At 40.7% G+C, this 26,990-nt stretch overlaps 2 protein-coding genes, 1 long non-coding RNA gene and 1 pseudogene across 3 annotated transcripts; all 4 read left to right on the top strand.

Moving 5' to 3' along the window:
- Positions 1-347: 347 nt before the first annotated feature.
- LOC146380133 (uncharacterized) lies at positions 348-1,668 on the top strand (annotated as a pseudogene).
- A 5,682-nt stretch (positions 1,669-7,350) lies between these two features.
- LOC146380132 (uncharacterized) lies at positions 7,351-8,339 on the top strand. The gene is made up of 3 exons (XR_014801246.1): positions 7,351-7,608; positions 7,701-7,740; positions 7,893-8,339. It is a non-coding gene; the product is annotated as an uncharacterized LOC146380132 (long non-coding RNA).
- Positions 8,340-16,928: 8,589 nt separating this feature from the next.
- LOC146380131 (E3 SUMO-protein ligase ZBED1-like) lies at positions 16,929-18,035 on the top strand. Its single transcript, XM_084939932.1, has 4 exons — positions 16,929-16,997; positions 17,096-17,213; positions 17,320-17,456; positions 17,535-18,035. The coding sequence occupies exons 1-4, from the start codon at positions 16,929-16,931 to the stop codon at positions 18,033-18,035; spliced, it is 825 nt and encodes a 274-aa protein (XP_084796058.1).
- Positions 18,036-18,102: 67 nt separating this feature from the next.
- On the top strand, positions 18,103-18,693 carry LOC146380130 (zinc finger BED domain-containing protein 4-like). Its single transcript, XM_084939931.1, has one exon. The coding sequence runs from the start codon at positions 18,124-18,126 to the stop codon at positions 18,691-18,693; it is 570 nt and encodes a 189-aa protein (XP_084796057.1). The 5' UTR covers positions 18,103-18,123.
- Positions 18,694-26,990: the final 8,297 nt, after the last annotated feature.

Here is a 26,990-nt window from a genome sequence, read left to right as displayed (position 1 = left end):
TTGTGGTCGTCAACCTCAATGACTCAACACCGTAACATGAAAAAAAGATAGAAAACTATTACTTATGAAAAAGTTTTTTGTTAGTTCGTGAATATATGGTGATTTTGAATTTCATGCATGCCATGTGTTCTCTGTCTGGTATTCACTACATTGAGCAGCGGCCAGTTTGTGCAAAAATCTCAACCCAGTCACACTCAACCCTGTTATGTTTTTGATTGTAACGGGGTTGTGAGATTGTGATGGGTTGAGATTTTAATACTTTGGTTATCCAATTATTTAAATTAATTATTATTTTATTCAATCACCATTCTTATACTGCATGCATGCTGAATGTGATTTATGTTCCATGTTAAGGATGCGAGTAAGATGGCACCAACAACAGCAGCAGAAAGGCAAAGGAAGTATCGGGAACGCCTTAAAGCTGATCCTGAAAGAAGGGAGAGAAACCTGCAGAGTGAGCGTGAGAGATGGAGGCAACTGTCAAGGTGACAGTCAAGAAATCTGTGGAGGGCACACAAGAGGACCTCATTGAGCTCTTCCAGAGCTTTGTAAAGAAATTTAAAATGCATCACTTTAATATCAAGCAGCAGTATGCCTTCTGCCGTGAGCTGAAGAACAACATGTCAGGGGAGGAGACTTTGATACATGTTGACTTCTCAGAAAACTACAGCTGTAAATACAGTTCTCAAGTTCAGCCCGTCCACTTTGGGGCTTCACATCAGCAGGCCACCCTTCATACTGGTGTGTTGTATGTTGGTGGACTCTCAGAGCCTGTGTGCTTTAGCACCATCTCCCCCAGTAGACATAAAGGCCCTCCAGCAATATGGCAGCACCTAAATCCTGTGCTAGATTACCTTCAAGGCCAACATCCACAAGTGTCTGTGCTGCACTTTTTAAGCCTGTACGCGATACAAACAACGAAGAAACTTCTACCTTTTCACTACAGAACTGGACAGAAGAGCATCCAAGGCTGGTTCTTGGAATTTTTTCGAGGCTAGTCATGGAAAAGGAGCACCAGATGGTGTCGGGGGAGCCTTAAAAAGAGCAGCTGACATGATGGTAGCAAAGGGGCATGACATCCCAGATGCAGAAGAGTTATTTGGGGCCTTTTCTGAAATAAACACAAGTGTGAAACTGTTCTTTGTGAAAAGTGAAGATGTTGAGGAAGCTATGAAGAAAATGCCAAAGCAGATACCAGCTGTTCCTGGAACCATGAGAATTCACCAGGTCGTTACTGTAGCTCCAGGAGAACTGATGGTTCGTGATGTAAGCTGCATGTGCACAACACGGAAGCAGTTTAACTGCAAGTGCTTCAACACCAAGTGTTTCACTTTTGGCCAGAAGATAGAAACAGCTGTATCACAGACAGGCAGTGGGGGGAATCCAGAAAAAGAAATCCAGTGGGAAAGCCCAGAGCTGAATGGTAAATGGTGTATTCTCAGATATGATGATGATTTGTATCCAGGCATCCTTCTAAACATACAAACAACACAAGTCCAGGTCAAATGCATGCATCGTGTTGGGTCAAACCGATTCTTCTGGCCGCATCAGGATGATATCCTCTGGTACCTGTTTGATAATGTCCTTGAACTCATTCCACCCCCACGGGCTGTGACAAAGCGCCATGTGGAAGTCTTGAAAGAGGTGTGGAACCGACTCACAAGATGAATTCATGAAACAAAAGGCACATTCATGCATATATACAGACACACACACTGATGCAGGCACACACATGCAAAAACACTCTGACATGGACACAGACACAGATACAGACAGACACACTGAAATCATTAACTGATTATTATTGTTATTAGTTCAACCAGTTCATCAAGTTTAATTGTATGTTATTGGAGCAAGGGTGAGGTGACTTTTAGCACACCTCATGAGGCTCTCTTATGCCTAGACACACACACACCCACCCACCCTCCCTCACATACACACACACACACACACACACACACATTATGTTACATTTGAGCAATTCACTTTACAATGTTTGTTAGTTGTTAATGTGCTGTTGTGGTTGTTTTTACTTTAGATTAATAAAACTTAATTCTACTGCAATTTGTATCTGGTGTCCTTCCTATGGTTACAAAGTGAGATGTAATGCTAATGGAAAGCCCTGTACATTGAATTTAAGAGTAAACAACTGTTTATATGTAAAGCTGTATTTGTCTCTTCAACCCTGTTACCATCTTCAACCCTGTTATGCTAGTCTCAACCCCGTCACACCTACATTTTCATATATTATTTTCTTAAAATGTTGAAAAAAATAATTTAATGTTTTGGGGATTTCTGTCTAAAATATTGAGCTCTATCATATGATCATTGATTTCGATTACAATTCTTAGTTAAACTAAATTTTTGATGAAAAATGAGATTGATGGAAGAAGAAAGAAGATTGCTTTCACTCATTAGTTACATTTCAGGATTTAAGAGAGTCAAAATGTGTGATTTTATGTCATTTTTCTATGTAAAATTATTGAATTAGTATGGGGGACATCTAATTAATGTAAACATATTGATTTCTTTAGAAATACATTTTATGATTATATTCAGAGAGCCTGCAAAGTGTCCATAACGGGGTTGAAGAATTACAGTCACTACATCTTGAAAATATGATCAATAATAAAAGAAAACTAATGCCTGAGATGGGAAAATGCATTTTTCTGATAGTTAAATATATCCTTAATGATGTGGGATATACATATAAATAATACATTTTGGTAAAAAATGTGAAAACATCCAAGTCCAATTTTAACCATTCTCGTGGAATGACTCATAAGCTACTCAGAAACACCACTGTGTTTGAGCAGGAACAGGAAGTGATACTCTACCATAGAGCGAGGAAACACCAAGTGACAGTAATCCGATTACTTTTTTCAAGTAATGAGTAAAGTAAGGGATTACTATTGCAAAAAAGGCCATTAGATTACTGTTACTTTCCCATAAGCACGCTGCGTTACTGTGTTACTAAACCATGATTTTGTTTGCGAGAGTGTCTCATGACAATGACGTAAGCGAGTGCTACGTTTGTGGCAACAGCTGTGTGCAGATAACAATGGGTAATATAACGAGTGCGGGAGAGAGTATGAGCGTGCAGCGTTTAAATCGTGGAAGTACTGACCTTACTTTGAGTTTGATTCCGTAAAAAGCGACAAAAACATTAGCGTACGCTGTTCATTGCGTGGGAAGAAAACTTCTTTTTACAGTGAAAAAGCCGGTGCCATCCATGAGTTTTCAGCCTCAATGTTTTCTTTTACTTTCACTGAGTCTCATAACATAATGAACTATAATATTTGAGTACATGCATTTTTTAGAAGTCATGGAATCTTGTTTAGCCTGTCATCACAGGTGGGTGATGACAGGCTGCAGGGAAAAACATAATGAGGTGACACAGAGGATGACGCGTGGAGAATGGAGAGCAGAGAGCCACAGAGGTTTATCAAATTAAACAGACAGAGTGACAACAAAAACAGGCAAACACACACTATAAATACACACCAGGCAATGAGGAAATGACACGTGGGATGGACACAGCTGAAACTAATGGGCATAACGAGACACAGACCTTCAAAGTAAAACCGGAAACTCAAACTTTTTTGAGACACAAACTCAGAGATACGAACAGAACACCGGGAGAGGACACAGGTAGGGATATCAGAAACACTAAATACAAGAACCAAAACCCAAGGAACTAAGAAAACAAGAATGAGCTCAAAACATAAGACAATACTAATACTAAACACAAAACACTGGGTCTAACGACCCAGGACCACGACAATTTTTGTTTAAACTCATGTAATTCAAATAATCTGTCAGACTTAGTCTCTTTCAGTAAATGAAAGACACAAGGTGAATTTTAGGCCTTTTATCTTAAAAACTGTGGATTTTAGAAATATTAGAATTTTGTAAAATCTGTGGATACTTTAAATATATTTTTTACATTTAAAAAAAAAAAAATACTTGCTGGGTGTTACGTCCCTCTGCAGCCTCTAATCTGCTCAGTGTGTTCAGCTGGTGCAAATTGGCCACACCTAGTCAGGTGTGGATAAAAGCATACCTGAGGCAAGCTTCCCAGGGAGCTCACTCACCTCGTCTTTTAGCCAACCTGCTATTCTATGTTAAGATAAAACCTCTTCTCACCCATACTCTGGTATTCATCTCCTTTTTTATGTTGCGGCTTTTGAGCCGGGTCGTAACATAAGTGGCGGCTCGTCCAGGATATTTGGACATTTTAGTGGAGCTTGAATATCAGTTTTTTTGTATTGCTTTTAAGTGGGTGAGTGAAGGTGTTCACTGTGATTGAGTAACGTCCCTTTAGTCAGTGTGTTTCAGCTGGGTGGCTGTGCTGCCCTTCCATCGAAGCACTTGTTTGTTGTTTTGCTTTATTGTTTTAGTTTATTGTGTTTGGTGGCTATCCTGGGTGGGGGTACGCTTCAGAGTTTGGTAGGAGACTATATCTCTGGTCTGCTGCCTGCTCTCGAGTTCGCGTTTAAAGTTGCCTCGAGCCTGGTACACCACTGAAGACTAGGGTAGGTAAAGTTAGGGTTTTGTTGTTTTTAGTGTTTTAGGCTGGGAGCTGCACATAGTAAATCAGTGGCACCAAACTTGGTAGCAGGTTTGAGACCATTCATGATTATGGTCTTGTGGCTGAGGCAGGTAGATCATTTTTAAGTTGCCATTGTGTGTACACCGTGTGTGCATATGTCAGTGTTGATGGATGCTAATGAGATCCTTGTGAGGTGAGTGTTTTGTGCTGTGACCTTTAGTGTTGTGGGGAATATGGCTATTTTGTTGGATCACTTGTGAGTGTTGTTGGCCAGGTGATGGCAATAACACTATGGGGTGCAGAGCCACCCTTGATGTGATCATTGTGGCCATAGCTCTCAATTTTGTGGTTGGTCACTAGTGTGCTTGATTTACTGAACTTTTTGGATTAAAGTAACTTGTTGTGGTATAGGGCCACTTGTATGTGACTGTTTGTGTGGTGGAGACAACAGTTCACTTAGCTGTGATTATTTGTTGCTACTTTTGGTTTTGTGTTGTAGCAGATCAGGTAATCATTTTGGGTTTGTGACTGTTCTCCTTTGTGTTAGTCACATGTTATTTTTTGTGTGTTCAGTGTGGCAACTTCAAATCCTCAAGCCCATCCATGCTTAGGGATGCCAACTATAATGTGAACACTGTGCTTCTGTTATTCCAGGTTTGTGAGTCAAGGACCTGAAGGCTTCAGAGGGGCTTTTAATAAATTTAGGGGTCCTAGAGGAACCCTTTTAAGGGAGGTGTTACGTCCCTCTGCAGCCTCTAATCTGCTCAGTGTGTTCAGCTGGTGCTAATTGGCCACACCTAGTCAGGTATGGATGAAAGCATACCTGAGGCAAGCTTCCCAGGGAGCTCACTTGTCTTTGCCTCGTCTTTTAGCCAACCTGCTATTCCATTTAGATAAAACCTCTTCTCACCCATACTCTGGTATTCATCTCCTTTTTTATGTTGCGGCTTTTGAGCCGGGTGTAACACTGGGAAACGAGAGAGAACACCATGTTTTAGAATATGATGTGTCTTGTGCATGAGAAGCTGGAAATAAAACACAAATCTGCCACCTGCAAAACTGAACTTTCCATGTGCCTCAAAATCTGACAGACTGAACATCCAAATATTTTACAGACTTTAGACGTCTATCTTTCTATGTTCTGCCACAATACTCTATAGTATAGTCATAGTATGAAATGGTTGATCTAAAGAATCTCGAGAAAATGGTTCTGCAGTCTGAAACAATCAGTCCTAACTCATCATGATGTAAGCACATTTCTTCAGAAGTGGACAGCACTGTAGCTGAAGTTTTGCTGTAACATTTAGATAAACTCAAAGTATTTGAGCATGACTTCCTGTCTGTCATAGTTTCAGATATACTGTGTTAGACTGGGTTGGCCATCTCTGGTGTATTATCATCATCTAATACCTAAATAAACAATATCAATCCACATTCACTCAGTTAATAATGTATTCATTAATCTGTTTTCAGTTTGAATTTGTTTGTTTAGATTCAGGAGATTTAAAATTTTCTTAACTCTTATCTTTTACACATATTATTCTATTATGCTTTTATGTATTTCTCTTGTCTCTGTGTTTTTAATGCCATCAACTTCCTAGCATGTTTGGTACTTTGCCATGCCTTCATCTCTCTCTATTACTTACATTTGACCCTCGTATGTTAAGCACTTTGGTATACCACTGGTTTATAAATGGGCAATATAAATAAAGTTTGCTGTTGTTGAAAAACACACAACGTTGCAGGACACGTGGTTGCTGGTGGGCTTCCCAGTCATGATCATCATTGGCTTTGTGAGCAAGCAAAGGAACAAAAATCTAAATAAAATCTTAACTTCCAAGGTAGAGGTCCCTGAAATGGACCCTGCTTCACCTCGAGAGCCAACTTCCTCATCAGTCTATGAAGGAGGCTCCCGATGGCTTAGGCCTCACCGTGGAGAGCATTCTTTTATTTATGTATTGTGCACCATAAACCAAATAAAGTAGACTTAAGTAAAACAGAGTGGGTAAACCTCACTTTCCTGAGGGAGAAGGTGCCATCCTCATGAAGGCTCTGAATTATTCTTTGTAGCCAGGATCTCGCTTCTTGTTCAGTGCTGCGCTCGTTGGTTCTCTGCCCACCTTGCTCCAGGTTAGCTGCTTCAGTTCCAGAGCGGTTTCTGGTGATTGAACGACTTTCACAGCATTACCTCTACTAGACATGTCTTCAGTAGCTTCAGCTGCCATGTTCTAATTTTTTGTTTTATCAGTATATTTCACCTTAAGCCGAGCTGGGAAGGGAGTCTGGAAGGGAATCTGCTGCTCTTTCAGAATCTTGGGCACATCTGTGTATTCTCTTTGTTTATTTAGAATCTGGGTGGGGGGCATAGTCATGATTCAAACTGGGAGCTTCCAGCCTCCACGCTGCATCTGTAACATTCCCTGACAGATTGCAATACAACCCTGGTACAAACATACATGGCCATCAGCAGCATCCTACACTTTAGTTGAGCTGACTTCAGGTGTTTAGTAAGGGGAAGATTTAATAACATTGCATGTTTTATTTCAAGACTCTGTAGTCACAGAGCAGAGAGTAGAAAAGCTGACAATAACTTTTTTTTTTCTTTAGGCTTTACTCTCAACATCAGACTTGGGACCAATAAAAGTAAACCCAAAATTTAGAATCTTAGGAAGATGAGATAATATCAGTAACCATGATGACAAATGTGGAGCATACTGACTTGCGTTTACTTGCCCTCTGTCTTTCTACCTCACGCACTTGTGGATTTCTGGCAGCATCCTTGAAGGGAGTATTCCTTTGGAAGAACTTGCTGCTTGGGCTGAGGAAGCTCTTGCTAAGAAGATGAAGAACAACATCTTTGAGACTGCTAAAGCAGTTTCCTGCTCTGTCATAGAGGAGGAACAGAGTTTTGCTGTCCAGAGAAACCAGAATGGGAAAAACACTGCAACAAGTGCTAGGTGTGAGAATGAAGAAAAGGCCAAGGTGCTCAAAGGAAGGACCGGGGGGCTGTTCTCAGACAGCCAGATAAAAATTCTTGTCCACTGACCTACAAACAGGTGAATCTTTTTCAAAGTTACTAGAACATTAGAAACTGAATTCATTTTGAATTTTGGGTACATTGTACTCATTAAATTTATTCCGTGTTCAGTCCAGATTCTTAGCATCTCAATTAGGGCGTCCCGCTTCATGTAAGTATCTCCAATTATTAAACAGAACTGTTTTTAATTCAGTCATTACCTGGGTAATTAATTTCATTTGATGAAATGTATTGATTATAATTTCAAACAAGAACTCTATTATGGTTTTACTGACTGTGTATCTGTCTGTGATTCTGTTTCAGGGAGCGTCCTCACTCAGCGAGCAACTGGACATCAACTTCATGGGTGCAAATAATCAGGCCCACTATCCTCATGCTGTGGGCAATGTTGTGCCTGAACCTCAATGGATCCTCTACAACTCACCTCACCGGTTTGGCTGGTCGATGCCACCAGGCAACGGACATTATGATTGCAACACCAGTGTCTTCAGTACTGCATGGAATGTGAACAACCCTGGACTTCACAGTGCAAGTTTTTACAGAGAAAGCGGAGAGCCTTGCTAACAGTCAATGCTCCTTTATTACTAGATATTCTAAATGATGCCTTCTAGCAATGATGATTGAGCTTGTAGCATCAAGTTTTAGCCTCAACAGCATAAAGATGACTGTAGCTACTGTTACGTAGGGATGGGTATCGTTTAGTGCCTAAACGGTGCTCGAAACAGTGCTTAAAGAATGGAGAACACAAACTTTGTCCAAAAACCTCTCATGTTTAGCATTTCTTTTTGCAAAAAGATAACAATGTTAGCCTTTTCTGCAGCTATAGGCAGGGCTCTAGACTAACTTTTTGCCATGGGCACACCGGTGTGCCTAACTTTAAAAATTTACGCGCACCGGCACAAAAGTTAGGCGCACTCAAATTTTTCAACCGCATCGCTTAACACCGCAGTTCTACATGTGCACTTTTTTGGGGGGGGAAATTGCAGTCCATACAGACAACATTCATTTCTAAATTATTAACTAACAATCTTGTGCTTAAAGTGCTTTGTCAATATTGTAGAAAATGTTAAACCTAATCATCATCTTGGCCTCCTGTTTGCTGCTGCATGCTGCTGAAAGGCAGTGGGGAGAGGGGACATTTGGGCAGTGCATTTATTGCAACATATAATGTGTTTCCTGGATACACTGTGCTTTTTCAGCATTCAAAGATTGATGGCACCGTGTCAGAGCACTGGCTATGAATTTCAGACGGATCAGGCCTTAACAAAAAAGTTATCAATAGTTCTTTTCATCTTTTCTTATTACCCACAGCTACATCCACTTCTGTCGGGCCTAGGCTGCTCACTAGGGCTGGGTATCGTCACTGATTTCTATAATCCATTCGATTCCGGTTCTCAAAGTCCTGATTTGATTCAATTTAGCTTCAGGCAGTCAGGAATATATAATTCTGATCATTTATCAGTACTGAAACATGTGAGACTGCATCAGAATTGTGAACATCACAGCAGATGCCTTTGTGTCAAAGTAACTAAGAATAAAACACAGAAAAACATGAGATTTTTCTGGTCTGGCTTTTTATAGCAGATAACCTTAAAAATATTCTGCAATTTTGCATAATTTTAAAAAGTTTAAATTTCTTCAGTATTGAACAGCAGAAATTAGGCTTTCTTGTCCGAGGACATTTAAGTGAAAAAAGAAAAAGACAGCGGCTGACAGCACTGTAAACAACAGTAGCCTGGTGGATAATAAGCGAATGAATAATGCATAAAACAGAGATTTGAGACAGGAAATTGGTCTTGAAGTACAGAGAGAGACAGCTGTGCATGAAGTGTGATTTTTATCGTGGTGGAAGCAAAACAGCTCAGATGGCCAACTCGGAGGGAATTCATGACGACATTGATCAAATGTGAAGCGTAGTTTGCTGCTGCTTTTGCTGCTGGCTCGGTGAATTTTGGTTGGAGGGAGACAAAACCTGCAGCTCAGAATCAGCGCAAAAAGACGTAAACACAGAGCGGACCCGACGCATCAGAATCGCTGAGCTCCGACAGCGTGTCCGTCTACGGGCCATCGGGTGAGAAAGCCGAGAAAGACAAAGCTGATTCTGTTGCGTCGGGTCCACTCAGTGTTTACGTCATAGAGTGGAATCCGTGTACCTGCTCTCGTTTGGTGGTTGTTGAAATAGTTTTGTGAGCTTTAATCTGAGAATCTGGCGTTTCTGGCAAAACACAGTTATATTTAAAAGTCAATTCAGGATTTAATGAATTGATATCGCTTTTTTCAAGCTACTCACCTCCCTCTTTCAACTGGACCACGGCCAATCAGAGAGGTCCCGCCCCTGGCTATCTCTTATTAAATTCCGTTCTTTGAATTCTTTCGGCAGTGAAGAAAGACAAACAGCTCAAAGTGGTCTAACTCAGAAAATGATCTTTATTTTACATTTCCGGAAATGGAGAGCTGTTAGGCGCTTTCATGCACCCACAGTTCTGAAAAAATCAGTGTGTGTGTGTGTGTGTGTGTGTGTACGTACAGAATTATTAGGCAAATGAGTATTTTGTCCACATCATCCTCTTCATGCATGTTGTCTTACTCCAAGCTGTATAGGCTCGAAAGCCTACTACCAATTAAGCATATTAGGTGATGTGCATCTCTGTAATGAGAAGGGGTGTGGTCTAATGACATCAACACCCTATATCAGGTGTGCATAATTATTAGGCAACGTCCTTTCCTTTGGCAAAATGGGTCAAAAGAAGGACTTGACAGGCTCAGAAAAGTCAAAAATAGTGAGATATCTTGCAGAGGGATGCAGCAGTCTCAAAATTGCAAAGCTTCTGAAGCGTGATCATCGACCAATCAAGCGTTTCATTCAAAATAGTCAACAGGGTCGCAAGAAGCGTGTGGAAAAACCAAGGCGCAAAATAACTGCCCATGAACTGAGAAAAGTCAAGCGTGCAGCTGCCACGATGCCACTTGCCACCAGTTTGGCCATATTTCAGAGCTGCAACATCACTGGAGTGCCCAAAAGCACAAGGTGTGCAATACTCAGAGACATGGCCAAGGTAAGAAAGGCTGAAAGACGACCACCACTGAACAAGACACACAAGCTGAAACATCAAGACTGGGCCAAGAAATATCTCAAGACTGATTTTTCTAAGGTTTTATGGACTGATGAAATGAGAGTGAGTCTTGATGGGCCAGATGGATGGGCCCGTGGCTGGATTGGTAAAGGGCAGAGAGCTCCAGTCCGACTCAGACGCCAGCAAGGTGGAGGTGGAGTACTGGTTTGGGCTGGTATCATCAAAGATGAGCTTGTGGGGCCTTTTCGGGTTGAGGATGGAGTCAAGCTCAACTTCCAGTCCTACTGCCAGTTTCTGGAAGACACCTTCTTCAAGCAGTGGTACAGGAAGAAGTCTGCATCCTTCAAGAAAAACATAATTTTCATGCAGGACAATGCTCCATCACACGCGTCCAAGTACTCCACAGCGTGGCTGGCAAGAAAGGGTATAAAAGAAGAAAAACTAATGACATGGCCTCCTTGTTCACCTGATCTGAACCCCATTGAGAACCTGTGGTCCATCATCAAATGTGAGATTTACAAGGAGGGAAAACAGTACACCTCTCTGAACAGTGTCTGGGAGGCTGTGGTTGCTGCTGCACGCAATGTTGATGGTGAACAGATCAAAACACTGACAGAATCCATGGATGGCAGGCTTTTGAGTGTCCTTGCAAAGAAAGGTGGCTATATTGGTCGCTGATTTGTTTTGTTTTTCTTTGTTTTGTTTTTGAATGTCAGAAATGTATATTTGTGAATGTGGAGATGTTATATTGGTTTCACTGGTAAAAATAAATAATTGACATGGGTATATATTTGTTTTTTGTTAAGTTGCCTAATAATTATGCACAGTAATAGTCACCTGCACACACAGATATCCCCCTAAAATAGCTAAAACTAAAAACTACTTCCAAAAACATTCAGCTTTGATATTAATGAGTTTTTTGGATTCATTGAGAACATGGTTGTTGTTCAATAATAAAATTATTCCTCAAAAATACAACTTGCCTAATAATTCTGCACTCTGTGTGTGTGTGTGTCTGTCTGTCTGAGCACTTAGTTTGTGGGTCAAAAGTGGCCTTGCTTTACAAGCCTTCATTACTAAAATACATAAAACAATATAATAAGCACTAAGAATATGTTTATTTCTTAACACTCTGATTAGTGTAGTCCATGACAAGGGCATAATGTTGACCACACGGAGAGTTGCAGAGTTTTTTTTCCTTTGTTACCCGAGCAGTTGGTCGCACTGGTGCTTGTTGCAGGCTGCTGAGTTTGCATCTTTTGCTGGGAAGTACAGCCAGACTCTTGAGCGCTATGCGTACCTGGGCTCACCTACTATCCTTTCAAAGGTTAAAATGATTGGCTAGAATCCAAAGGGTATGACATCTCAGGGGGAAAAAAGCACCGAAATAAAGCAAATGTGTGCTGCTTTTCGGTCTGGTTCCTACCGTTTATGTCAGAACCAGTGCCATAATGGCACCGGATACCGGTACCCATCCCTACTGTTACTGCCCCTTTTATTTGTGAATTCTCATTCTGGAGCCTCAAGATGAGGATTTTTGCCATACTGGTCTCAAAAACAACATGGCAGAAATATGATGCGTGGAGGTGTGATTGTGAAACCACATGCTGGTGGTTTTCAGAGAAATTTAAAGCACTTCCGCATCATCTGTGTTTTTCCAACATGGAAGCTAGCTGGCACTGGCAGCATATCAGGTTTGCTGTGGATTTTATCTGATGGCCATTTTAAATGTTCTGTTCATGTTTCTTGAAATGACAGAAGCTGTATTTGAAAGACTTTGTGCACACATGTCTTAATTACACCTGTTAATCTTTTATCCTTAAAACATGTTTTATTGCTGGAGGTCAGTCCAGGGTTTTAAATAAATATTTAAAGTCCAGTGATCTAGACCTGCATCTTTTCTGCTCTAAATATTGACTTTGTTAAATGAAGCACTGCCCGTTTCTCAACTGCCACCTTTTCTAGACCAAAGTATTGTTGAAATGCATGAATTTGTTAAAACTCAGAAATCTGGTGCAGTGTCTACACCTGCCAACTACAAAGAAGCATGAAGCCTGTCATAAAGTCAAGCTTCTTGTTCAAAGCCTTTACGTGCTTCTTCCAGTGATATGGTTAGCAGATGTAGTTCAGTGGAAAGAAAAGAATTCCTACAAGGTCAGTAGATCTGTAATACAGTCTGGATTTCTTTAGGATGGAAACGTTACTTTTCAGAGACACAGAGCTCAGAGAAAACTACAAAAGTGGGTTGCCTACACCAAAATAATCTAGATGGATAAACTGCACCAAAGGCAAGAGGAGAAAATATTGACACAGTACTGTGCAATATTTAACTTCTACAACTTCAGCTACACCAACACAAGGGAGGAAGTGGCCTTTCTTTACTCCCCCACCCTCTTTAACTGACCCAGTGTTTGGATACAAACAGGAAGCTCCATCACTGACAAAGGTGTTCAGGTAAGGCAGGACCTGCTCCTGTCGAGCCACAGTGCTGAAATTTCTCTACATCATGTGCTGGTTTTCCTAAACTTCCTCCTTCAGTTCTGACAACAAGTGTTCACCTGAAAAAAGACGAGATTTAAAAAAAAAAATTATTATAACTATATGGTCCACATGGGTCAGCAACTGTTATGCTTTGGCATAAGTCACTTTAGAACAGAAAACGGTACCAAAAAAGTAATTAAATAATGGCTAAATTGCTCACTCTTATACAGAATAGCATCATACAAACACTCTGCATTTTGGCTGCATTCCTCAAATCACCAGTTTCACTTGAACCTAGCTTACTGTGCAACAAGGCTGAGTACATACCTGTTGAATTCTGAGAAATTCAGATTCATGAAAGCCATCAGGGTCTACCAATCTGCCGGCTTCACAGACTAAAAGACAAAACTGGTTTAAGCATCTCTGCTGGAGCAGGTGGTTTGTTGCTGAGGCTTCGAAGCATCTGTTTAAACCATCCCGTTTTGCAGCATCAATAACCACACTGATGTCAGGCTCAGAGCGAGTTGAAGACATGAAGACAGTGTAATGTTTTAAAAGTTTCTACCAGGTCCTTGCAGGGAGAGCTGAAGCTCTCTTTTAAAAGCCTGTGGGTCAAACTCAACACCTTCTTTACCAAACCAGTGTGACTGCTGAAGGCCTTTTTGACTGATTGAGGTCAGAGTGGGTATAGTGGTCCTCAGGGTGAGAACAATCCCTTGTCTCCCTTTAGCAGCTGGTTTCCTGATCTTCTTCTTACTGGATCTAAACCAGATTGATGTTGAAATGTGCCAAAGATTTGAACAGATGCTCTACATCCAACCATCTGCTTCATGCTTCCCCACAGCTTAAATTAGTTTCTTCAAACTGGACTGAAGTGGACTCACTGTTCAACAGTAGAGGGAGGAAAGCATTGTCTAGATTTCAGTACAAACATGCAAATCATCTGTGCCCATGCAGATTCAACTCTCAGCAATCAGCAGCAAAGAATACTCCTGCAGATAAACAGCCCCAAACAGGACATAAATGCCGAATCAGGGCAGCTTATAGTGCACATCCACCAGTAAATGAAGCTTCTAACTTCACTTCAGCAATCATTTAACAGCCAGGGCCTACCGTCCCTTTGTTTCCAGGCTAAATCCTGTGAGCCAGATTTCAACCTCTGAGCAGAAGGTGGGCTAAAAAGGGGTCCCATGTGCGGTAGAAAAGGAAAGGTTTGTCCTTAAGACCTGTAGAGAAGGCTTCCATTGGCAGCCCAGAGGTATTGTGGGAGGGTGGGAGCGGCAAGACCACCTTTCTGAACAGGTAAACGCAGAAAACTGTATCTCAACCTAGGTGTTTTCTTACGCCATATAAATGAGATAATTGAGCCGTTTAATTTTTACAAAACTTTTTTGGACAGAGCAAGCAGTAATATCTGGAATAAATACAAGAGGCGAGGAAGGATATTCATCTTGACCAGATGTATACGACCTAAAGGAGACAGTGGGATGCTGCACTACCTATCCAAATCGCGATTGATGGTCTGAATTAAATGGGTGTAGTTCAGATTATACAGATCTTTTAGATAGATAGGGGCACAGCCTCACTTTTAGAAAAATTGATCTTGTAGCCTGAGAAGGAGCCGTATTGGGAAATTAACAAAACTGATCTAGGAATTGGGTGAGCTGGAGAATTTAGAAAAATTTAAACGTCATCTGCATAAAGTGAAATCTTATGTTGAGAATTGTTCAAGCAGAGTCCTTCAATAGCAGCATCCCTCCTAATGGCTGTGGCAGGGGTTCCATAGCCAGGGCGAATAACAAAGGGCTCAGTGGACAGCCCTGCCGACTGCCACGCTCAGTACTGAAATTACCTGACCTATGACCATTGGTAATTACTGTCGAAAGAGGTAAAGTATAAAGGATTTGGATCCATTTAACAGAGTTGTCACCTAAACCAAATTCTTGAAGTGTATTTAAAAAAAAAAAAAAAAAAAAAAAAAAAGAAACGGCCATTACAGATGGCTAAAGGCCTTTTCAGCATCAAGTGAGATGACTAGAGCCTCGGGGTTAAACAAGGATGAGTGCTGAATAATGTTAAGTAGGCGCCTCACGCTATGTGCGGAATACTGCCCCCGTATAAAACCAGTTTGATCATTCTTAACAATCGAAGGTAGTATTGGCCCAGGATGTATAGGTAGGACCTTAGCAAGTATCTTCAAATCAAGATTTAAAACAGATATAGGTCTATAGGAGGCACATTCTTCAGGAGGTTTGCCCTTCTTCAGAATTAGAGAAATATTAGCCTCCATTAAGTAGGGGGGAAGAGTGCCTGCCTCAAAAGAGGACAGAAGCATCTTATACAGTGGGGAAGTTAGAATCTTACTGAATTTTTTTTTTTTTTTTTTTTTTTTAAACTTCCCCGTGAACCCTTATGGACCTGGAGCTTTGTTATTTGGAAGCATCTAAATAACCTTCAAAAATTCGCTTTGCGTTATAGGTTTACATAAATCATCCCTTTGGATTTCAGTAACTTTAGGTAAATTTAGTCCTAAGAAGAAGTGGTGCATACCTTGTTTGTATGTTGATTTAAACTGGGAGGTATATAACTGCTTATAAAAAGTTTTAAAAGTGTCATTAATCCTTAAATTATCATATTTAGGTAAACCAGATGAGTCTCTAACACATGGGATATTACAACCATCTCGCTTATTACGAAGAAGATTAGCCAGTTAGGTTTGTTAGCAAACTCATTTAACCTCTGCCTCAAGAACAATATGGATTTCTCAGCCTTTCTTGTCAGTAGTCCCTCCAAAGTTGTTTTAACCACCTGAATTCCATTCCTTAATTTCTCAGAAGGTGATTCATTGTGTTTAGCCTGCAGGTTGTGCAATTCCAGCTCTAATTTTCATTCCTAAGTAAGTAAAATTGTATTTATATAGCACATTTCTAGATAAAAGATCGCAAAGTGCTTCACAAGGTATAAAACAAAAACAGTCAAAAGTTAACAAAATGCAATTCTAAAAAAATGTGTTTTTAGTTGTGTTTTTTTTTTTTTTTTTTAAGTGATCACTGAGTCCACAGATCTTAAGTTCTGAGGAGGAGAGTTCCACAGCCCGGTGGCCACAGTGGCAAAAGCTCTATCTCCCTTGGTTTTCAGCCTTGTATACTGAATAACAAGTAGGCCCTGATCACAAGACCTCAGGGACCTACTAGGGACATAGGGCTGTAAAAGTTCAATGATGTAGGCTGGTGCTTGTCCTTGAAGAGCTTTAAATGTCAGAACCAGTATCTTAAAATGGACTCTGAATTCAACGGGGAGCCAGTGCAGCTGTATAAGCAACGGTGTTACATGAGAGTACTTAGATGTTTTTGTCAGAAGCCTTGCTGCAGCATTTTGGACAATCTGCAGACGCTCCAGGGAGTTTTTGTTTAGACATGTAAACAGTGAATTACATTAGTTCAATTGTGATGAAATGAATGCATGAATAACAACCTCCAGTTCAGTATGCGATACTATAGGGTAGTGATGTGTCCTGTGTGTTGAAGCTTCGAATCGTGTGTCGGGTAATCTCGGGGGCGTGTTTGTGAAGCGCGTATCGAGGCTTGCTTTGATTACGTATGCAGTGACGTTCGAGGCCTCACAGGCAGTCCGTACCATGTGACTGACTCAGGAACTGGTTCACCAGTTCGCGCCAGATTCGAAATAAAATGGGCAGCAAAACACAGCTGATTCCCCCATCACATTGTGTTGTGGAATTGGATTACGTACGTGTTACATAGTTACTTGAGCATTTCCTCCCTCGATGGAACCAGCAAGGAAAAGAAAATTTTCCCCTGTCTGGCAACATTTTGATGTCATCTCTCCTAATAGGGTATACACACTGTAATAAATAAATGATAAGTACCATAATATAAATAAACCACACCACAGATCCTATAATAAGATTTCTGTCTTTTGGTTTATTAAAAGGTGAAGTGTTTGCTGAGCTCTAAAGAACTTGGATACAGCAACAACACCTCATCTATGCTGAGGCATTACAGAGCCCTGCATGAGAACAAGGAGACTAACCAAGGTGGACCAAGCTCAGGTGAGTTTTTGTAGGTTTTAAAGATACAGTCATTTGATACATTTATATTCCCCATGTAATTCATTAATATTTGGGTTGTATTTACTGATTTTTTTTGTTGTATCAGGGGAGAGGAATGATGTGGATGAGGCCTTGGTCAACATGGTGATAGAAGATTCCCAGCCCTTCACTATTGTGGAGGACAGTGGTTTTAGGAAGCTTGTTAAAGTTTTGAACCCTAACTATGTTCTCCCCACAAGACAGGTGTGTATCTTAAAATATGAAGCATGTTTCCATTTTGCCTTTATTTCCATATTAAGTACTTTACTTTCATTTGTTTAGGCTTTAAAATCTATGGTGGACCAAAGATACAAAGAGTCCAAACAAAAAGAAAAACTGACTGTGGCCAAGGTTTCTGCAGTTAGTTTGACATCTGATATGTGGACCTCCATTAACACAGAGGCTTACCTAGCCGTCGCCTGCCATTTCATTGACTCTAACACTGCATTGCATTCTGTAGTGTTAGGTGTTCAGCACTTCCCTCAAGCACATACTGCTATCAATTTGTCACAAGTAACAGCATCGCTCATGTCAGAGTGGGGCATTACAGACAAAGTTACATGTTATGTGACTGATGGAGCAGCAAACATGGGTGCTTGTGCTAAGGAGCTTCGTTTGCGTCACAGTAATTGTTTGGCACATACATTAAACCTAATGGTCAAAAAAGCTCTTGATCAACACACCACGCTGTCTGACATCTGGACTACCTGTAGGAAGATAGTGGGATATTTCAAGAGCAGTACAACTGCTAAGGTTTGTTCCATTATTTCATTACTGCTTTAAGGTGCTGCTGCAGTAACACAGCTTGAATTAATCAGTTTTGTTTTGTTGGCTGTTTTTCTAGGAGAGGCTGACAGAGGTGCAGGAGCAAATGGGCCAGCCTGCACTGAAGTTAATTCAAGAGGTGGATACACGTTGGAACAGCACATTCCAAATGCTTCAACGTGTTCATGAACTCAGGGAACCTATTGGAGCATCGTTAGCTGGCCTGCACACTGATATTTGCCCACTATCCTCTGAACAGTATGACCTTATGGCAGAATGGCTTAAAATACTCTCCCCATTTAATGATGCCACCACTGAGCTGTCAGAGGAAAAGCGAGTATCTGGATCCAAAGTAATTCCACTTCTAACAATGTTGCACCATGCACTACATGAAGAGAAAATGGGAGTTGTCCTAGCTCCAGAGAGCTCCACCATGGTTGAGAATCTAAGGAGACAATTAAAGGAGAAGCTCTACACATTGCAGTCAATGAGCATCATGTCACTGGCAACATTGCTGGATCCAAGGTTCAAAAAAATAGGCTTCTTTAGCCCAAATAAAGCAATGGATGCTGAGAAGAGACTTATTTTTGAATGTGCTGCTTTTGTGCAGCACTTGGCTCCCTTATCAGCAGCCTCATCATCAAATGCTTCTCAGCCTGTGACTCAAGGTATATGAGCACATTTCGATTATTATATTGTATTTAGTTACTTACATTCTGTTTGGTAGCAAACTGTGCTATCGTTTGGACACCACTGTTCTGGAGACAAAGACCCCAAATGCTACTGCTGATGCAACAGCTGAAGTGCAGAAATACCTCCATGAACCAAATATCGGCAGACTGGAGAATCCGCTGGAGTACTGGGCTGGACACAAATTTCTTTATCCAAACTTGTATAAACTTGCTGTGGTTTTTCTTGCAACCCCTGCTTCATCTGTGCCCTGTGAAAGGGTATTTTCAAAAGCAGGAGAAATCCTCTCCAAAAAGAGAAACTGTCTAAAGCCCAGCACTGTGGAAAAGCTGCTATTTTTGAATAAAAACAAATGATAACTTTTCCCTAGTTTCATGAGCACTGTTATAAAGTCACAAGCACATTCACATCACAACTCCCTCCCTTTTTGTTTCCATGTACATTCCTGTGTTAAGCTGCCAATGTATTATACACAAACATTAATATAATATTAAATATAACTAATATTTAGAGTTTAGTTAGTGGTGTCATGAACAAAAGTAATTTCTTTATTTATTCAACTTGAAGCGCCACACACTAGTTTGTGTCATTATTCAGATGTACATAAGCATGATTACACAGTTACACAATCATCCCAAAAACTCTGTCTTGATAGTTTCCACTTTTTCTTTTGTATCAGACATACTGAGACAATATTCGGGATAAATAACCATAAAGACCAATTTATTTATTCAGTTGAGAGGTTTACACATCACATCATTATAATCATTGAGCCTGTTTCACTTGAATCGTCCACTTGATGGCGCAGTAGAGAAAATGAATCATCACAATGCTTCAAACCATGAGTTGACTGCTTGAATGGGAAGCTTCAGTTCATCACAAGGCTTCATCTCACCATCACTAGTTGCAGCCATGTTCTGTATAAAATAGAATAGAATAAATTTCAGTGTTACAGAGCTCTTACAGCAAGGGAAAATAAAAACATAAAAGGAAGACACATCGTGGTCCTAAATACATGAGCAACTGATTTCGTATATAGCGGTAACAATGTACTGTACAGAATATGTATAGAAAAATTTATGGACATTTCATAGCGTACGCACTATGAAATGTTTTGGTTGTGCGCAGGCAGGAGAAGGACCCAAACGCAAAACTCACCATGCAGGAATTAAACTCAAAAAAATACTTTATTGCAGAACGGCATGAAAAATATAACAAAATTAAACTTGGACATGGCTAAACTGACACACAGGGAAACACAGCCATGAGGGGAGACTATGACACTGACCAAAAGAAACACAGGGCTTAAATACAGTGAGGGATAACGAGGGAATGAGGCACAGAAGGACAGCACAGCTGGGAGTAATCAGGCTGGACGAGACAAGGGAAGCAAAACTAGAATCACTGACATGAGACACAGAGCTTCAAAGTAAAACAGGAAACACACTGACTGAACTCTAGACATGTACACTTAATAGAAACTGAGGAGAAAGAACAAAGGGACCTGAAACATGGGACAGAAAGGCACAGTAGACACAACATGAACATAACGCCACAGGGAAAGAGTAAAACAAAACACAGAACACATTTAAAGATGCAATGTCTGAACTTTATAAGCAGGAATTTAAACCTCCTCTTCCTCTTCCTGGCTAAACTGTGCATCACACTGCCCACAGGGGAGAAAAAGTGGTTTACGTCTGCTTCAGAAGCCGATAATTTTCGTGCAGGGCTTGAGGAACGAAGCTGAAGCTTTAAGGCCACAGTGACTGTCAGCTGCGAGTAAAGTGACTTGAATCCTTGCTGACTTACAGGCAATTGGACAATTACAGAGAAGGCAGGCAAGCACTATATGTTTCTGTTATTTCATGGTATACTAATTGTCACTGTCTTAACACCTGGTTCTTATGTTTCTTTGGTAATATTTTGAATTAATGTTCACTGATCCCTAGAAGGTTTGATTTATACTGGGATATATACTTATTACTCCAAAGTTAAGGTTGTATGCAGTTTCTATGTAGCAGGAGTTTGGGCTAGGATGTTGAAGTTGTTGGGGATATACTGCGGTCACCTTAGTTCAGAAATGGGACAGAAGTGGGTGGGGTGGGGGGAACTATGGCTCACAGATGTGGTTGTTACACCCTGAGTTATTGTTCCTGTGTTTGTTTGCCTTGGTTGTATGTGGGTTTGTTTGTTTTTTTTGGGGGGGTGGGGGTGGGGGGGTTCCCATGTACGGTCATTTTGTCATAAACCAGATTTCAGTAAAACATATATATGGCTGGTTATAGCACCAACAATAGTTCTATTAGATTTTTGTCTTGGATTGTGAAAGGCTTGAACGGTCCGGTAAAGAGATCTTGGGTTCTCAGTCACTTAAAACATCTCAATGGAGATGTCGTTTTTCTCCAGCAGACTCATTTGTGAGTCAAAGATCATAATTGACTTAAACCTCCATGGATAGGTCATATGTTTCACTCAGACATAGATAGTAGAGCCAGAGGAGTGGCAATCTTATTTAGGAATAAAATACATTTTTCTCTCACTAAATTGATTGCTGACAAAAATGGACGATATCTAATTGTTGTAGGGACCCTCATGAATAACCCAGTTGTCTTAGTGAACGTCTATGCCCCAAAGTTTGACAACGCTGTGTTTACTAATAATCTTTTCAGGATGATTCCTGACTTAAAGACGCACCTCCTGATCTTCGAGGTGATTTAAACTGCGTTATTGACCCAGCTTTAGTCAAATCTGCCACTGGCTCTAAAGCATCATCTGCTATGTCCAGGGCTTTCTCACACTTTATGACCCAAAATGGATACATTGATTGGAGGTTTTTTAATCCCCAAGCCAGAGAATATTCCTTTTTTCAAATGTTCATCACACATATTCTCGCATCGATTACTTTATTATAAATGGCTCCATGGCTTCTAAAGTTTGCAACTCTGAATATATTCCAATTGTTATATCTGATCATGCTCCATTAGTCCTGCATATGGTATTGTCCCCTGGCTATAGACCTCAGCATCCATGGAGGTTGAATTCTCTACTCTTGTCTGATTCAGCTTTCTGTGACTATATCTCATCTGCAATTGATGATTTCTTAACTACGAATGTTTTAGAGGACATCTCAAATTCTCTACTATGGGAAACACTTAAAGCTTACCTCAGAGGCCAAATTATTTCCTATTCATCTCACCTATATAAATCAAAGAAAGCTAAGCAAAATGAACTTTCTGCCAAAATTCAAGCTCTAGACCGGCAACACGCTCAAACTCCCTCACCTGAAATATATAAGCAGCATCTTAACCTGCAATCGGAGTTCAGTCTCCTGTCAACCCATGATGCAGAGCAATTGATATTACAGTCCCGTGGCAACTATTATGAACATGGTAATAAAGCCTCTCGTGTGCTAGCCCACCAGCTACGTCACCAATCGGCATCTCGCCAAATTTTGCAAATTAAAAATGAATCGGGAACTTTGACTTCTGATCCAACTGAAATCAGCTCAATTTTTAAGCCATTTTATAGTGCTCTGTATGCATCATGGTAAATGGCCTGTATTTGTATAGTGCTTTTCTAGTCCCTAAGGACCCCAAAGCGCTTTACACAACCTGTCATCCACCCATTCACAAACACATTCACACACTGGTGATGGCAGCTACATTGTAGCCACAGCCACCCTGGGGCGCACTGACAGAGGCGAGGCTGCCGGACACTGGCGCCACCGGGCCCTCTGACCACCACCAGTAGGCAACGGGTGAAGTGTCTTGCCCAAGGACACAACGACACAACGACCGGGGGCTGGAACCGGCAACCTTCCGATTACAAGGCGAACTCCCAACTCTTGAGCCACAGTCGCCCCATAGCATCATAGTTCCCCTCTAATTCTATAGATATGAACCAGTTTCTTGACAAATTGGACACCCCTACAATCGCAACCTCAACAGCAGCAGAAATTGACGCTACCCTCACTTTAGATGAGGTTATATCATCAATCAAATCCTTACAGTCCCCCCCCCCCGAATTTTTTTAAAAAGAAAACTGGCCCCTTTGCTGTTGTCGGTTTTTGAGGAGTCACTGAAACAAGGCTCTCTCCCTCAGACACTAAGACAGGCTTCTGTCTCATTACTGCATAAAGAAGGAAAGGATCCTACCTGTTGTAGCTCCTATCGACCAATAAGCCTTCTTAATGTAGACTTTAAAATCTTATGCAAACTGCTAGCAACCCGTTTGGAAAGAGTTCTCCCTTCTATTATATCAGACGAACAGACAGGCTTTATTAAAGGAAGACATTCCTTTTTTAATATACGGTCCCACCGTTATGAGGTGGTAAGCTCATTGGATGACGAAAAAGCATTCGATCGAGTGGAATGGGAGTATCTTTTTGCAGTCTTGAGGAAATTTGGTTTTGGTGACAGTTTTATATCTTGGATTCATCTTTTATATACTACGCCACTGGCATCTGTTTGTACTAACACTGATTTCGGAGTATTTTACTCTCACCTTTACTTTTCACTTTAGCAATAGAGCCTCTCTCTGTGGCTCTCAGAACCTCTTCTCTGTTTCAAGGGGTTATTCGTGGTGGTACGGAACATAGGGTTGCTTTATATGCAGGTGACTTATTATTATATGTTACAAATCCAACAATTCATTTATCCTCTATAATGAAAATACTTCTACATTTTGGCTCTTTCTCTGGGTACAAGATTAATATATAAAAAAGTGAATGTTTTCCCATAAACCCAGCTGCACAAGAGCTTAGACAAACCGATTTTGATTTCCAACTAGCTTCTTCAGGCTTTAGATATCTAGGAGTGCATATTACCAGTTCATTTAAAGCTTTGCAAACAGCAAATTTTAACCCTTTGCTGACCTATGTAAAGTTGTCTTTTCAAAGGAGGGCAAACCTTCCTGTATCACTTCTTGGCAGGATTAATATTATAAAAATGAATATTCTACCCAAATTTCTTTATCTTTTTCAGTGTATCCCACTGTTTTTACCTAAATCCTTTTTCAAATCTGTGAATCGAATGATTTCATCATTTATATGGACAAATAAGACCCCCGGGATTTGTATGACCTCACTACAACAGGGTAAGCTCAGGGGGGGTCTTGCTCTGCCCAACTTGATGTTTTATTATTGGGCAGCCAACATTCAAAAGTATACTTATTGGCTGAATGATCCTCAAGCTACTTTGTGTTGCCTTGAGGCTCAATCGTGTTTTTCTTTCTCACTCTCAGCACTATTATTTTCATCCCTTCCTGTTTCCCTGTTACGATTCACAGACAACCCTGTTGTAATTGGCTCTCTAAAAATATGGTATCAATTCCGGCATCACTTCAATTCAGTCTCTGCTTCTGCTCTGACCCTAATCTGCAACAACTACCTCTTCCCCCCATCGCTGGTGGACTCCTCCTTTTACATATGCACAAGAAAAGGTATCAAATGTTTTTATGACTTTTTTAAAGATAACATTTTTCTCAGCTTTAGTGACCTTTGTTCTTTGTATGATTTGCCCTCGTATCATTTGTTCTGCTACTTTCAAATAAGACACTGTGCATCTTCTATCTTGCCAGAGTTTCCAAGTCAGCTTCTCAAGCCTTGGTGGGAAGACTTATTCCAGTTGAAGCCTCACAGTAAGGCTCTAATATCACAAGTATATACTTTAATTATGGCTTCGGGCAATTACTCAACCAAATAATTGCTTTGAGTTGGGAAAAGGAACTGGGTCTTACGTTTGGGGAAGGTTACTGGGACAAAATAATTGACAAAATTCATACTTCAGCCTCATGTGCAAGACTCTCCCTTATTCAGTTTAAGACAGTATACAGATTACACTTCTCAACATCTAGATTATCTAAAATATACCCCGGCATTCCTGACCTGTGCAACAGATGCAACGCCTGTTTTTTGCCTGCCCGACACTTAAGTTATACTGGACTTTTTATTTTGAAGTGTTCTCTCATGTTTTGAGCGTTACTCTCAAACCATGTCCACTAGTTGCCATTTTTGGTGTTTCTGAGGACGGCACCCTGAACCTTAGTCGTAAGCAACTGGATATTATCGCTTTCACTTCACTGCTGGCACGACGTAGAATTTTGCTGTCTTGGAAAGCTCATCACCCTCCAGCCCGATCACGTTGGCTGGAAGATGTTATGTTCTTTTTAAAAATGGAGAAAATAAAATTCAGACTCAGAGGAAATGTTAATAAGTTCTCACAGATGTGGCAGCCTTTTATTATTTACTTCAGTTCATTGAAAACACTTCCAACAGACTAAACTTTAGTACCATGGGGTTTTCTTTTGTTCTGGTTCTGGGGGGAGTTGTTTTTTTGTTTGCTTGTTTTTGTTTGTTCTTTTTTTCTTTGCTTTTTCTTTTGTTTTGTTCTCTCTGTGTGTGTTTTCCCCCCTTTTTCCTTTATTTTTATTTCATTTTATTTGTTATCATCCTAACTTTAATGGCCTAATCTATCTTTGTATCTGTGGTACTTGCTTTATTGGGCCTGATATGTCAACTTACATGTAAAAACTATAAAGAAAGAGGGGGAGGGGGGGAGAAAGTTCAGTTTTGAATGGGTGTAAATATTTTATTTACAGTTTCTCATACAAAAGGCATACAGTATTCTTCATGTACATTCATACCAGCAGCAGGGTTAAATTCATACTGGCCGTTGCCTGGTGGCATCGACCAGCCAAACATCTGGGGCGAGTTGGGGAAGGTCCATTGACGTCCAGGAGCAAAACTGTCCACAGCATGATGATAAGTGCCCTGATGGTTTCCACCATTTGTGATTGAGTTTACCTCCTGGTGCTCGGTGTACTGCTGCCTGAATGGGGGCTGTCCCTCTCCCTGAGACTGAATCACAGGCAGGTGGACTGTCAGTAAAATAAGAATACTTCAAGAATACTTCAATCAATTCCCCAGATAATGACAGAATCAGAAACAATTCTGTTTAATAATAGGAGATACTTACATGAAGTGGGACGCCCTGATTCACATGCTGAGGATGTGACCTCCTCCTAAACTTACTCCGTCTGTTTTGAAACCAAGTTTTTACCTAAAGACGGAAGAAAACAAAAAACATTTCATGAGTACAATGGACCCAAAATTCAATTTCTTAGATTCTAGTAAGTTGAAAAACACTCACCTGTCTGTAGGTCAGTCCTGTCATCTCTGCCAACTGTTTCATCTCTCTTGGCTCATAGTAACGTTTCAAATTAAACTGATGGACAAGAATATTCAACTGTCTCTCTGTGAACACCACCCGGGCCTTTCCTTTAGGTTTCTCTGGAGCAGTGCTGGGATGGTGCAGAGTGGCAGCGATGTCGCCATCCTGGCTTCTTGGGACAGCAAAATCTTGTTTCTGCTCTGAGACTGAGATGGAAACAGCCTCAGAGGTATCAGTAGTTTTGTTGGTCATCTCCATTTGTAGAGCAGTTTCTGCCCATGTAGAGAGTTCTTCCAAGGAAAGACTCCCTTCAGGACCGCTGCCTGAACTCCACGAGTCTGTGAGGGTAAAGAGACAAGAGGACAAGTAAGAACAAGTCTATATGGTCCACATGGGTCAGTTGCTGATATGTTTTGGCACGACTGACTTTCTAACAGAAAAAATAAACAAAGGTTAAATTGATGAGTCTTAAATCCCAAAAGGTCTCAGACTGAAGAAGTCACAAAACATTTCTCCCATTGAAAACATTACATCCAGGTGAACTGAATCAACCTTCAGGGATTTACTTACCTGATGACTGAGCATCAACACAATGAATCTTAAACACAAAAGTTTCCCACAAAGTAGAAAAAAATATTTGTACATTCTTTAAAACCAAAAAGGATTTAAAGTGGACTCTCTGTTCAGCTGTGGAGGGAGAAATGGTGACTTCTGCCATCAGGACTTACAACACAGAGTAAAAGAGTATTTTCGCAAGTTGTCTTAGAGGTTAGCCAACTCTGTTCATATTAGCACACCAGTCAACAATGCTGAGTACATACCTGGAGAAAAGTGCATCCCATAATCTTCCATCTTTGAAATCCCAGTGATTGAAACAGGAAAGCTGGAATAAGTATCTCTGCTGAAAGAGCTCCAAACCAAGCAGGATAGTGCTATGTGTCGTAAGACTGACTTAAGAGCAATTGTCCTGGGCTTTTAAGGAGGTTTGTGGGTGTGGGCAGGAATGTGGGAGGTTGAGCTTCTTCTTTTGTGAGTCTCTTTACAAGCAGTCAGGCTGTTTCTACCAACTGGCATCATTTACATTTCTTTAAAATGCTGTTTCACAGGTCTGAAA

Source organism: Perissodus microlepis, chromosome 9 (genome assembly GCF_051167445.1).
Source record: "Perissodus microlepis isolate ML-2025 ecotype Zambia chromosome 9, ASM5116744v1, whole genome shotgun sequence".
Taxonomy (NCBI): domain Eukaryota; kingdom Metazoa; phylum Chordata; class Actinopteri; order Cichliformes; family Cichlidae; genus Perissodus; species Perissodus microlepis.
The sequence above is the reverse complement of the archived record's forward strand: the minus strand, read 5'-3'. Positions and strand labels throughout refer to the sequence as shown.

Coding starts and splice junctions, on each gene's coding strand:
- LOC146380131 (XM_084939932.1), top strand. CDS start 16,929: ATGGAACCAGCAAGGAAAAGAAAATTTTCCCCTGTCTGGCAACATTTT. Junction 16,998..17,095: donor ATGTCATCTCTCCTAATAGG/GTATACACACTG, acceptor GTTTATTAAAAG/GTGAAGTGTTTGCTGAGCTC. Junction 17,214..17,319: donor CCAAGGTGGACCAAGCTCAG/GTGAGTTTTTGT, acceptor TTGTTGTATCAG/GGGAGAGGAATGATGTGGAT.
- LOC146380130 (XM_084939931.1), top strand. CDS start 18,124: ATGGGCCAGCCTGCACTGAAGTTAATTCAAGAGGTGGATACACGTTGG.